General features: G+C 41.2%; 1 protein-coding gene across 1 annotated transcript in view; it reads right to left on the bottom strand.

The window, feature by feature from the left end:
- Positions 1 to 906: 906 nt before the first annotated feature.
- The window catches only part of LOC132378148 (caveolin-2-like), a 31751-nt gene continuing 18428 nt past the window's right edge, over positions 907 to 14229 (bottom strand). The window contains exons 2-3 of the mRNA XM_059944885.1: positions 9021 to 9208; positions 907 to 1128 (exon numbers count right to left, since the gene is read on the bottom strand). Of these exons, the coding sequence (XP_059800868.1) occupies positions 978 to 1128; positions 9021 to 9208 (339 nt within the window). The 3' untranslated portion in view covers positions 907 to 977. The remainder of the gene's footprint in view (positions 1129 to 9020; positions 9209 to 14229) is intronic.

Genomic DNA, 14229 nt, shown 5'->3' on the forward strand with positions numbered 1-14229 from the left:
ATCTATTTATGTACTTTGTGTGTATACGTCAACAAAAGATAGTGATAGAAACATAGAAAACTTACAGCACAATACAGGCCCTTCGGCCCACAAAGTTGTGCTGAACATGTCCCTACCTTAGAGATTACTAGGCTTACCCGTAGCCCTCTATTTTTCTGAGCTCCATGTATTATTTCAAATGCATGGTTTTAAGGGATCAGAATCACTTTTTAACAAGTATTCCTGTACTTCATTAAACAGAAGCTCCATTGAAGAACAAAGTAACATGCTGCAGGCTAATATGAGCGATAGCCACTGTTTATTGAAAATATACCGGATCACTGCAAGGTCTGCACTGAACATCGTGCAGGATGGAGGAGACTATTCATCCCATTTGTTGCTGGGTGAAAAATACTTGATGACCCTCAATACCAGGATGTGCAGAGTTGAAATGGATTATAAAAAGTGCTGGCAGATGTTTCCATAAACAGCAAGGCACCTGGCAGCTGGTGTAATGTTACCATATTTAAAGCAACCAATGGGTATGAGTGTACTCTGTAAAAAGCCTTCATGTCTTCAAACGTTCCAGCTAGTTACTTAAACTAAAACAATAATGCAGTTAAGGACATGAGTTGAGAACTGCTATGATGTTACCCCCAAAATGAAAATCACAAATAAAAGCATACTTTCGGTTTATTTCAGAATGTACAGTCTTACATAATTGCCTACATTGCAATTTTGACTTGATTTTTTTTTTCAAGTTTGCCTGAAGTTGCACATTTGCACAATTTATTTAATACAAAAGAAAATTCACAAGCTGCAATCGAAATGGAGTATTTTGAAGATGGCCAGGCACAGGTATTCAGTGAGAGGAGCAAATGCATTAGAATCTACAGCTTTGTACCAGCTCTGTACAGTGACGCACCCCAGTCAGAATAATGACGTAAAATCCAGTCTGTCAGGTCAATTGGATCGACCGCTTGCGGTTGTAAGCAGTTTTAATCTCTTGCAATGTGAAGGTTGATGCCGCTGAAACATTTCCCCATACTTTCACAGCAAGGAGAAATGACCACGTCCACAACCGTTCCCCAGATGACCTGGATGCAAGGCATGTTCATCAAGCAGTTCTTGATACAGGGCATGACACACCTGTATAAAGGTAATGACACAGAAACAAGTATTACCATATCATTATTTCACATAGTTTGCATTACCATAAGAACAAGTTCCAATTATATCACATGTCGGATACTCTAAGAGGCTTCTTGGGAATTTTGTCATGGAGTCATGGGGTTGTATAGCTCTGGACCCATTCCGCATTTATCAATTTATGTTTGTCACATGTGAGGGAAAGAGAGATTTTGCTGGTAAATTCTAGCACTTACAATTGGAATCACAGCGTCCACTCATTTAAATGGAAGTAACTATGGTAGCTTGTGAATATGTTTGGCAACAGAGATCTTCCAATCATTCTGACACATTCAGATTCCCAAGTACTGCACCGTGAAGCACTTGCCTCACTATCACCACTCCCTGCCCAGCTCCTCACTTGCCTTCTCTCTCTCTCCCTCTCTCTCCCTCTCCCTCCCTCTCCCTCTCCCTCTCTCTCCCTCTCTCTCCTGAAAACCACTCCACTCCCTTTGCAATTTTTGCTCATTTCGTTCTCAATTCCTGCTAAAACTTAGTTTACATTTACATCATGATTATATTGTAATTTGCACTTTACTGTGCCTATTGTCTTGTTTATTAATTACTGTACTGTCTTGCATTGTTTTGTGCACTTTATGAAGTTCCATGTAGGTCTGAAGTCTAATGTAGTTTTGTGTTGTTTCATGTAGCACCAGGATCCTGGAGGAACGTAGTTCCAATTTTACTGTGTTCTGTACCAGCAGTTATGGTTGAAATGACAATAAAAGCGACTTGACTTGACTTGACTTGAACTGTGAAGCTTTGAATGAAAAAGTAGCTCTCCATAATTTAAAATTATTTGGGTTTATTTTATTTTTTTAATTATTTACATTTGTTGGGTGCATTTTATCTTATTTGGAAACAGAATAAATTTTTGAATGTTTTTGAAATATTTCAGGGTGCTATATCCTTCCAGAGAGGCCTGAGATGTCCCTTATCTGGACATAGTAAGCTTAGGAGAAGGATATCTACAGCCAGCAATATCAGTGGGGGAACCTTTGACAACATCCTCACAATTGTAAACACAAGAGATTGTGCAGATGCTGGAAGTCCAGAGCATCAGTCCGAAACATTGACACTTTATTCCTTTCTGTAACTACAGCCTGACTGCTGAATTCCTCCGGTATTTTGTGTTTGTTACTCCAAACTATTGTTATATTTGATAATTAAATATAACTGACAAGAATAAATTATCTGGAGAAATAGGTGCTGAAGATGTATTGTTATCTGAGTGCATGTTGTGAGTTTCTGAACTGGCTGTAAGGGCACAGTAAAGAAGACACAAGAAATAGCAGTAGGTGTGGGCCATTGGCCCCTTGTGCCTCCACTGCCTCTCCATAGCAACGTGCTTGATCTTCTACCACTTTTCTGCATCATCCATTTATCACTCAATTTATCTAGATTTATCTAGACCTAGAAATTTATCAGTATAGAAACTGAATTCTCTTGCTTAGAGAATTCTAGAGATTCAATGTCAAAGTCAAAGTAAGTTTATTATTAATGTACGTATACATCACCATGTACTACCTTGAGATTCATTTTCTTGCAGGCATTTACAGGAAAACAAATAAATACAATGGAATTTCTGAAACACTCTGTATAAGTAAAGACTGATAGTCAACCAATATACAAAAGACAAACTGTGTAAATATAAAAATAATACTGAGAACATATGTTGCCAAGACCTTAAAAGTTAGTCTGTAGGTTGTGAAGTCAGTTCGGTATTGAGGTGAGTGAAGTTATCTGCACCAGGTCAGGAACCTGATGGTTGAAGGATAATAATTGTTCCTGAACCTTTCTTCTGGGAGAAGTTTCTCCTCATTTCTGAACTGAATGGCTGGTCCTTCTTGAGGTTATGGTACAGGTTATCCACACCTCTTTCGCTCAGAACATTAGTCCAGCATCTGAACTCACAGAGGATGGCAAATCTCTTAGAACTCTGTGTCCCAGAGAGTTTTGGAGGTAGATACATTTTTGAAAGATCAGGGGATTGAGATTATGGAGATCTAGTACAGAGGAGGAATTCAAGCGTGGGGTAAACAGCCACTATCATATTAAATGGTGGGATAGGCTAGAGAGGCCAAGTGGTGATCCTAGTTTCTTGTGTTCTTGTTCTCCTCTGTAATTTCTCAAGCCCCTTAAGAGTGTTGTAGATGGGACCACCCAAGCTCCTTCTAAACTCAAGAGAGTACAACCCATCCCACTTGTTTTCACACCCTACAGCAAACTTGTCAATCCAGGAATCATTTCTGTCACTTCTGAGACAAAGAGTCACTGTGTATCTGATTCACAGATGCTCCATCAGCCCAAGTACATGAAACCTTTCTGAAATCACTGGGAATACTTCACTTTTCTCTGCAACAACTCTGTAAAGAGCTAGAGCTGAAAAGCTCTGATCATTCTAGAGTGACTCTCCCCCTTAAGCCAAAGGGCTGTCAACTAAAGGTAGTGCAGTAGAAAACTCACTATTCCCTCCATTCAGCCATAGCTCAGTAGCAACACACTTACCTCAGGACTGAAGATGTGATTTAAGAGACTCTGATCGTCTGACTCTGAGACCAGAATATTGTGACTGAGCTATACTTGGTGTCTTGGACAGAGCACAGAACTTGGAATGGCTCCAGAACTGCAGAGCTCCAGAGCTGTCCTTTGGATCAGATATTAAGGCAATTCCATCTGCCTTTCCAGGTGGATATAAACAATCATTTAGTACTATTTCACAAAGTAGACTTATCCCTGGTCCTGACCATTATATTCTTGACCCTATGTCACAAAACTCATGATCTGGTCACTAATTATAATGCATAATTATTTATTTAGAGATACAGCACAGAACACAGGTCCTTCTGGGCCAACAAGCTACACCTCCTAGCAACCTACCTATTTAACCCTAGCCTGACACAGGTCAAGTTACAATGACCAATTAACACACCGACAGCTACATCTCTGGAACGTGGGAGGAACCCCATGCGTTCCTGCAGAGGACATCTTGCAGGTGACGCCGGAATTGAACTCCAAACTCCGACGTCCCGAGCTGTAATAGCATCATGCTAACCACTACACCACTGCCCCTGCTCCACCTTCATACGAGCTAGAGTGTTTCAATAGGGTGGCACTGTCAGCACATTACCTTACAGTGCCAGCGATCATAGTTTGGGGTTTAATTCCCACCACTGCCTGTAAGGAGTTCGCATGTTCTCCCTGCGACCATATTGGTTTCCTCTGGGTGCTTCAGTTTCCTCCAACACTCCAAAGATGTATGCTTAGGGGCACTGAGTTGTGGTCATGCTACGTAGGTGCTGGAAGCATTGTGATTTTCGCAAGCTGCTCCCAGCACAATCCCCAAACTATATTGGTTGTTGACGGCAAACTCCACATTTCACTGTATGTTTTGATGTTTATGTGACAAATGGAGCTGAACTAATTTAAAATCTTCAAACATTAGAGCAGTGTTTGCACATCAATTATGAGATCATTTGGAAGAGAGTTGTAATTTTTAATTTCTTTCTGTTCTCCATTCTTATTATCAAAACCTAAAAAATATTGAAAGACCTGGATAGAGTGGACGTGGAGAGGATGTTTCCTATAGTGGGGGAGTCTAGGACCAGAAACCACAGACTCAGAAGACTAGGAGGATTCTTTAGAATAGAGATGAGGAAGAATTTAGCATGATGAATCTGTGGACTTCATTGCCACAGATGGCTATAAAGGTCAAGTCATTGAGTATATATAAAGCGGAGTTGTTAGATTCTTGATTAGTAAGGGCATCAAAGATTATGAGGTGAGGACAGGTGAGAGGGGTAATAAATCGGCTACTGTAGAATGGTGGAGCAGACTCGATAGGCCAAATGACCTAATTTTTCTCTTATGTCTTATGGCTTATGATAGAGCTCACAGCTTTAATTGGTGTTGTTAGAGGATCCCAGATAAATAACTGCAGTGTATTTTGTAGATTTTGCACACTATAACCCTATACACTGGTGACGGAGAGAATGATTGGTTATGGAAGTAAGCAAGCTTTGTCCTGGATGGAAAAGAGCTTTTAGGTGTTGCAGGAGCTGCATTCATCCACACAATTGGTGTGTGTACCATCAGGCTCCTGTGACTTGCAGAAGGTGGATAGGCTTTGGAATATTAAGAGGTGAGTCACTCAACACACCATACACAGCTCTGACCTCCTCTCATAGACATGTTAGTTATGTGGCTAGTAAATTCAGTTTCTGGTAACAAGCACCACTCCCCATCCCTAGGATATCAATAATGGGGTTTTGATGATGGTATGCCTTTGAATGTCAAGGGTAGGTGGTTAGACTATCCCATGTTGGAGTCAGTTATCACCTAATGTATATGTTTATAGAGTCATAGAAAAATGTAACAGGTCCTTCAAACTACCTATCATCCATGTGTCTATCTAACGCTTTCTTAAATGCTCCCAATGCATCTGCTTCTACGACCACCCCTGGCAGGTCGTACCACGCACCCACCACTTTCTTTGTACAAAACCTACCTCTGACATCCTCCCTTAATCCTCTAATCACCTTAAAATTATGCCCTCAGGTTTTAGCCATTTCTGCTCTTGGAAAAAGTCTTTGGTAGCTACTCGATCTATGCCTCTTATCATATTATACACCTCTATCAAATCACCTCTCATCCTCCTCCATTCCACAGAGAAAAGCCCTAGCTCACACAGCCTAAAAAAGGTGCTCTCTAATCCAGGCAGCATCCTGGTAAATCTTCTCTGCACCTTCAGTGGACGTAGACCCCGAGATCCCTCTGTTCCTCCACATTGCTAAGAATCTTGCTATTAACCCTGTATTCTGCCTTCAAATTTTGCCTTCAGGTTCCACTTCCCAATTCCTGGATTGAACTCCATCTACCACCCCTCAGCCCAGCTCAGTATCTCGTTGTTAACTACAACAACCTTCTACGCTATCCACAATGTCATCAGATTTCGTTTCATAAACAAACTCGCTAACCCACTCTTCCACTTCATCCACATCACTTATAAAAATCACAAAGAGCAGGAGCTCCAGAAAAGGTCCCCACAGAACACTACTGGTCAACAATCAGACAGACAGAATATCTACTACCACTCTCTGCCTTCTGTGGGCAAGTCAACTCTGAGTTCACACAGCCAAGTTTCCCTGGATCCGATGCCTCCTATGTTTCCTGTGGCATCTAACACAGGAAAGCTTGTCAACTGCCTTACTAAAATACATGTACACCACGTTCACTGTTTTACCTTCATCAATTTGTTTTGTCAAATTCCTCAAATTCTATCGGGCTCCTCAGGCATGACCTGCCCCTCAGAAAGCTATGCAGTCTCTCCCTAATCTGATTATGCTTGTCCAAATGTTCTAAAAATCTTCTCCAATAATTCTCCACCCGCTGAAGTAAAACCCACTGGTCTATAATTTCCAGAGTTACCCCTATTCCATTTCCCCAACAAAGGAATAAATTGTTCCACCCTCCAATCATCTGGTACTACTCTTGTGGCCAGTGAGGACACAAAGATCATCATTAAAGTTGTGGCAATATCTTCTCTTGCTTTCCGTTGTAAGCTAAGGTACATCCCAAATGGCCCTGGGGACATCTTCTAGCATATCAGTCTGCTGTATGCTGTACTCACAAAGGTCAGTATCCCCCTCACCGATGAATACAGAAGCTAAGTATTGCTCCTACATCCTCTGACTCCAGGCACGTTTCCCCTTTTATCCCTGATCAGTCCTTCCCTCAATCTGGTCATCCTTTTGTTTTTCACATGCATGTACTATGCCTTGGGTTTTCCTTAATCCAATTTGCCAACACCTTCTAGCTCTCCTAAATCCATTCTCCAGCTCCTCTCTAACTACCTTGCAACTTTCTTCAGTGATGTTGCCTCTAATTTGTTTTACAGCTGTGCAGACCAACCTTTGCCCTGAGGAGGAAATTTTTACATGGCCTGAAACTGCACACACTTTAAATGCTTCTTTTTCGTGATATGTATACAACGACGTTGGCATTCAGCAGGCTGGCAGTTTATTAATGATGAGCTATCGATTTCTATTCTGTGTTTATTGTAACTTGAAACACTGAATGTAAATATGTTGAAGCTCTAAAATGTTACAAAGTGAAGTTTGTGGTATATTTATAATCTAGAAGATTGTGCTAGCAAACATAATTAATTACAGGATATTTCAAAGTTATACTAACATAGATTTCAAAATTGTATTAGTATAATTTCAAAATTATATTAAGTTATTTAAAAATCCTATTTAAAAAGCATTTCAGGATGTACATTGTATACAATTCTCTGACATTAAATTGGACCTTTGAACCTTTGCATGGCATGCAGAAGCATTGCCGTTCCTGTGCGACTGTGCACCCATGCAGCTTAGAGGGAACAGTGCTCCAGAGCCCTGTCTAATCATTTCTTCCTAGGTCTTAAGTAAGCTTCCTTCTTCTTCTTGGTTAGATGTTCCACTTCTCTTCTCAGTTATGGTTCCTTCATCCTATTATCCTTTCCCTGCCTCAATGAGAGAAACCTATCCAGAACCCCATGCAAGTGGTCCCTAAACTACCTCCATGTTTCCTTGCTTACATCCATTCTAAACTTATGTACTCATATCCCTGTCTGATTGCTCATAATTCCCCCTTCCCCGATTAAATACTTCCCCATACCATCTGCTTCTATCTTTGTTGAAGATTATGGTAAATGTCTGGGAGTTGTGGTCACTTACTCTGAAATGCTCACGCACTAAGAGAGCTGACACCTGATCTTGCTTCATTGCCTAGCACCAGATCCAATAGGGTCTCTCCTCTGGTTGGCCGGCCTATATACCTACTGCACCCTCCTGTTAAGCTCCTATTATAAATGCACAGGAATAACTAGAAGGCCCCCTAAAATTCATTCCAGGCATGATTCCCAAATCACACTGATAGTCAATAAGTTTTTCCTCTGAAATATATGTATGGATGTTTGATGCTACTCCTCTGAAGAGCCAAAGATGCTAGGGTGTTGGTATTGGTTTATTATTGTCATGTGTATTGAACTACAGTGAAAGTTTTTGTTTGCATGCCACCTAGGCAGTTCTTTCCATACATAGGAACATCAAGGTAGTAAAAAGAAAACAGAATGTAGTATATGGCGTTGCGGTCACAGAGAAAGCGCAGTGCAGGTAAACAAATAAAGTGCAAGTGAGGTAGATTAGGAAATCCAGAGTTGAAGACTTCATCTCTTAGCATGAGCGAGGTCTAATCAAGAGTCTGATAACAGTAGATAGAAGTTGACTTGGAACTTGGTGGCACATGCTCTTAACCTCTTGCACCTTCTGCCCAATGGAAGAAGGTAGTAGAGAGAACAGTTAGAGTGGGAAAGGTCTTGGATTATGTTGCCTGCTTTCCCGAGGCAGCAAGAAGAGCAGGCAGATTCAATGGAAGGAAGGTTGTACAGCATGATGGTCAGGGCTGCACTCATGGCTCTCTGCAACTTCTCACAGTCTTGTCATACCAAGCTGTGATGCATCTGGGTAGGGTGCTTTCTGTCGTGCGTCGTGCACAGTCATCAATGATATACTGACTTTCCTTAGCTTTTCAAGAAGTAGAGGTTTTGTTGTGCTTTTTATTAGATGCAAATTGTTACTGTTTGACAAAACGACACGGCTCACACAATGAGAAATCATGTAATGGAAGGTCTCCACCACCTGTAGAGCAGTTTAACAACTTCAGGACAGGAGGGAAGGAAACAGGAAAATATTGGTTAAAAAAATCATTAAGAATTGGATCTGTGATGAATATCAACAAAGTTAAGCAACTATTTAACTGAAGTCACTGAAACAAGACAATGAGTTCTACAGTATTTAAAATGAACTTACCAGATGTGCAGACAACTTAAAATGGCAAAGATAATTCCAGAGATCAAAGACACGGGCACAGCAAAGATAGCAGAAATGATTCTATAGCACCATAATTTGGACACTTCGAATAAGGCGTCGCTCCAAATCCAAATTTTGTCAAAACTGTGCACCGAGTCAGGTTCTGCAATCACATCTTCGAAGTTCACCTTTAAGGAAGTGAACATAGCAAAGGTGACCAAGGATACCGATGGAGACAGAGCATAGATTAAAGAGCAACTTGATTTGCCATATGCATTTTCAGACTAACTGCCCCCACTTGGCAGAGCAATAGATCAGGGAGCAATTTTATTCACCACATACATTTACCTGTATTGGGAGCGTGCTGTGGTGTGTTAGTCAGAGTGTGACATGCAACAAAAAACATCAAGATTCAACAATTACAAAGAAGAAAGAATTACATAAAAATAAAATTAGAGCTTAAAGTATAAATACAGAATAGAATGTGAATAAGTACACACATACTAGCATTTAATTACAATGTCATTTACAGCATTATAAAAAGTGGTTTAAAGTGTTTTTGCAGTGCAGAGCAGTTACAAGGGTAGTACATAGAGGGGGTGGGGCTGTCTAGAGTGGTTGATCAGATTAATTTGCACCAAATAGTCCATACATATATATGGATTTTAGTAAGCCATTTGAAAAAGTCCCACGTGGTAGGCTTTTCCAGGAGTTTAAGGCACATGGGATCAAAGGGGGCCAGCTAACTGGATCTATAATTGACTTGGTGATAGGAGGAAGAGCTTAGTGGTGGAAGAAAGCTTTTCTGAGTTGCTCTGACTTCTAATCAGAATTGGTGTTGGGAGCTTAATAGTTTTTGATACAAATTAATCACTTGGAAATGAATGTAGGAGGTATGATGAGTAAGTTTGTGGCTGACATGATGGACAGGGGGATGTTTTGTGCAAGACTGAGCCAGGCTATAGATCAGATGGAAAGATGAGTGGAACATTGGCAGGTGGAGTTTAATCCAAAAAGTATGAAGCAATGCACATTGGGAACTTGAATCGGGATAGGACATAAATAGTGATTGGTAGGATCCTGAGGAATGTTGATGAACAGAGAGATCTTAAGGTTCAAGTTGATAGTTCTCTGAAAGTGGCAACACAAGTCGTTATGGTGGTCAAAAAGACATATAGCCCTGGAGTAACACTGTTTGGTTTGGCCATATTCATGAGTAATCATGTGTGGTTGAATGACAATTAAACTTGAACTTTACTTTGCCTTCATAGAATGGGACATAAAGAATGAGGGGTGATTGATAAGTTTGGGACCTAGGGTAGAAGGAATTAATTTTATAAAACCTAGCACATTTATTTTTCAACATAGTCCCCTTCTACATTTACACGCTTAGTCCAGCGGTCATGGAGCATATGGATCTTGGACCTCCAGAAAGTGTCCACAGCAGGGGTGATTGATAAGTTTGTGGCCTAAGGTAGAAGGAGATGAGTTATTAACTTCAAACTTTCTGCATAATCACACAAAGAGTTGAACTGCATGTGCATGTAACAAGAGCTGTATTACTCAACCCCTTCTACCTTGGGCCACGAATTTATCAATCACCCACCTGTGGACACTTTCTGGAGGTCCACGACTGCTGGACTAAGTGTGTAAATGTAGGAGGGGGCTACATTGAAAAATAAATGTGCTAGGTTTTCTAAAATTGATTCCTTCTACCTTAGGTCATGAACGTATCAATCACCTCTTGTATAAAAGTTGGAACTTTATGTTGCAACTTTACAGATACTAGATAGAATGCACATGTATTGGGAATGTGCTGTGGCGTGTAGTTCTAGTTGCCACATGATAGGATTTTCATAGGGTTCTGGTCTCCTGACATTTAACATTTGGGTCCTTGTACCCTTTTAAGTATTAATCCTTAACATAATCTGGTGCCTCCACCATAAAACCGTTCCTCTGACCTCTGTATTGACCACTCATATCCCCACCCTACCTGCGACTAACCACAGGCTAACTCCTGGGATGACAAGGCAATTTCTCAGAATGACTGCGCTAATGCTCAGGATGAAAGAGTGCCTTAGCCCGAGCAGCTCAAGAAATTGGATCTACTGCGTATTTTTTGGCGCTAAGAAAAACGAGGAGTGATCTTATTGAATCGTATAAAATTCTGAGGTAAGTGTTAAGATGTTTCCACTAGTGGAAGAAAATCACATGAGGAGACACTGCTACAAGACACTCATTTAAAAGTGAGATGCAAGAGAACTTCTGTCAGAGGGTGATGCATCTCTGGAATTCTCTACCTAAAAGGCTGTGAAAGACGGGGGATTGAGGGCAATCGGGAACTGGCACAGAGGAGGAGTTGAGAATGTGAGTAGCTCAGCCAAGACCATTTTGATCAACAGGAAAATTCTTGTGGTTTGAGAGGTCTACTCCTGTTGTGATTTTCTTGCGTTCCTATTCCTTCAGCCACTTGAATCATGAAGACAGACCGGTGTATAGTGAGAAGGCCATGGTACCATGAAGTATTCTAAAAACTGCAGTTTTGATTCCTGAACCCACCCGGTTTCAGTTAACACTGCGGAATGTATCATGTGTGATGCATAAGCTACCATTCACTGATGTGGAGGCTGATTAGCGTGATCAGATATCATTGCTATCCCTGCTATTTTAGTGGAGGCATTATCCTATTTAAGATGCAGCTTTCAGCCTGTGTCAAAACATCATGAAGAAATGTGATGAGTAAAACTGTGGTCTGTAAAACTGTGTTCTTGATTCTTGCTCATCTTCAGCTTTCTTCCTTTTTCTGACTGCAAACTTTGCATATTCCACACACAAATGCTGGGCTAAATGCTGCTTTCATCTCACTAGAAGCTCTTGACCTGATCAGCGCTGCTGGTTCCTGTCACAGCTGTGATTGTATTTTTATCTCCCAGAAAGAAATAATCACTGTTAAGCAGCAGCAGAGGAGAGGAAGAGGGTGGTGGGATAGGGGGGTGCAAAATCGAACCCCCTGGTGGTTGTCCAGATGGCCAAAATGAAAGGTTTTAATGCAACCATATATATTAGGAACTTTAATCCACTGAAACATCCTACAGGCACACCGCAGGGCATTTAAGATTTTTAAAATGTTGGTAGTTAACCATTAAAAGAGAGAGAGAGAGTGATAGGGTGAAAGCAAGAGAGGGCAGAGGGGGAGTGGCGAGACAGTGAAAGAGGAGGAAAGATGCAAAAGAGAGAAAGAGAGGGAGGAAAGCGAGGAGAGAAAGAAAAAGAAAGGGGAGCAAGACAGACACAGAAAAGGAAAGGGGTAAGGGGAGGGGGGAGAGAGAGAGAAGGAGGGAGCAGAGAGGCAGAGACTCAGTCAAACAAAGAAGGAAGGAGAGAGGAGGAGACAGGCAAACAAAAAAGAGAGGGGTGAGATGTAGTGAGGACAAGTGAGAGAATAAGAGAGAGAGAGAGAATGAGAGAGAGAGGGAGGGAGAGAGAGAGAATCAGGTTCAGAAGAAGAAGCTAAAGTCAGATGTATCAAAATAATAGTGGAGTAAAGGGAATTACAGAGGCATGAGAGAGGAGCTGGCCAAAGTTGATTGGAAGGAATACTGTCAGGGATGACAGCAGAACATCATTTGTTTGGAGCTCCAGGGAGCAATTCTGAAGGTGCTTGAAAGATTCATCCCAAAGATGAAGAAGTATTCTAAAGGCAAGATGACACAACTGTGGCTGACGAGGGAAGTCAAAGACAGCATTAGAGCAAAAAAGAGGACATATTATATAGCAAAAATAGTGGGAAGTTAGAGGATTGGGAGCTTTTAAGAACCAACAGATGGCACCTAAAAGCCATAAGGAGCAAAAAGATGAAATATGAGTATAAACTAGCCAATAAAATAAAAGGGGATTCATTTCTTCAGATATTTAAAGAGTAAAAGAGAAGTGAGAGTGGATATTGGACTGCTAGAAAAGACATTGGGGAATAGAGAAATGAGTAAGCATTTTGTTGTGGAAGACACAAGCAGTATCAGTATAAGTGGGATGCATCATGGTCTCTTGAGTTTAGAAAGAGCCTGGGTGATCGCATCTACAACACTCTTAAGGGGCTTGACAAGTTACCGAGGAGAGTGTCAGGCTCAAAAGTTCAAAGGTTCATTTATTATCAAAGTATAAAACTCAAAAACTCTTCTTCTCCAGATAGCCACAAAACCAAGAGAGAAAAGAACGGTAGCTTGATCATTAACCCCCCCCCCACCAAATACCCTCTCCCTGCACAAAAAAATCAAAGAAAAACAGAACAGGTACATCAATCTCCAAATCCCCCTCCCACGCACACAAAAGCAAGAAAAATCAGGCGGAAAACACAGAATACAAAAAAAAACACAAGTCTGAGGTAAAAGTTCACAGACCAAGTCCACGTCCAAAATGCAGAAAACCTGGGCAACATTCTCCATCTCTGTAGCAGAGCCATCTCACCAGGGATAAAGAGGCAGTCTCCCCTCTCCATAGCAGAGCAATCTCACCATCAGTAAAAAAGCAGTCTCCCCTCTCTGTAGCAGAGTGATCCCCCAGTGGTAAAAAGGCAGGCAGCTAGCATTTCAATGTCCTTCATCACCTTAATTGGTGAAATGGAGTAAACCACTGACGCACAGCCTTCTCACTTTGAGGTTCTCACATTGCTGCCTCTGAATCCCCTCAGAGAATGCAGAATGCTGAAACACCCAAATGCTCTCCAAACTGCAAATCACAGACTCCAACAGTTCCACAATCACATTCAAGACAAAAAACAAACATAAAAGGCATAAAAGAAGTGAAATATATAGTTCCATGAAATTAGGGAAAATCATTTCATTGACTGTCACAATACCAATCTCACAGGAAGATGACTGAGGTAGCTGGAGAAGAAACAGCTGGAGGCCCAGGGTAGAGGAAGCCCTGACAGAGGTTCCTCCATGCAGGTGGAAATGTGATGGTTCACAGTCAAGTGGAGTGTTTAGTTCCATTCACAACTTCTTTTAGTGAAACAGTTCATAGCCACAGGGAATAAGATCAGGACAAAACATTCAAGCATGCTCTGTTAAGTATCATGTGACATTTGTGTCACAGTTATGTGAGGCAAATAGCAAGTCTATTTCTCTGTTATATTTGGTAGTATTATCTGTGTCAAATCTCCTGACATCTATATCCAAGAGCCTACCGTTGCCTACCACAGTGCTCAAAA

Source organism: Hypanus sabinus, chromosome 19 (assembly GCF_030144855.1).
Source record: "Hypanus sabinus isolate sHypSab1 chromosome 19, sHypSab1.hap1, whole genome shotgun sequence".
Lineage (NCBI taxonomy): Eukaryota > Metazoa > Chordata > Chondrichthyes > Myliobatiformes > Dasyatidae > Hypanus > Hypanus sabinus.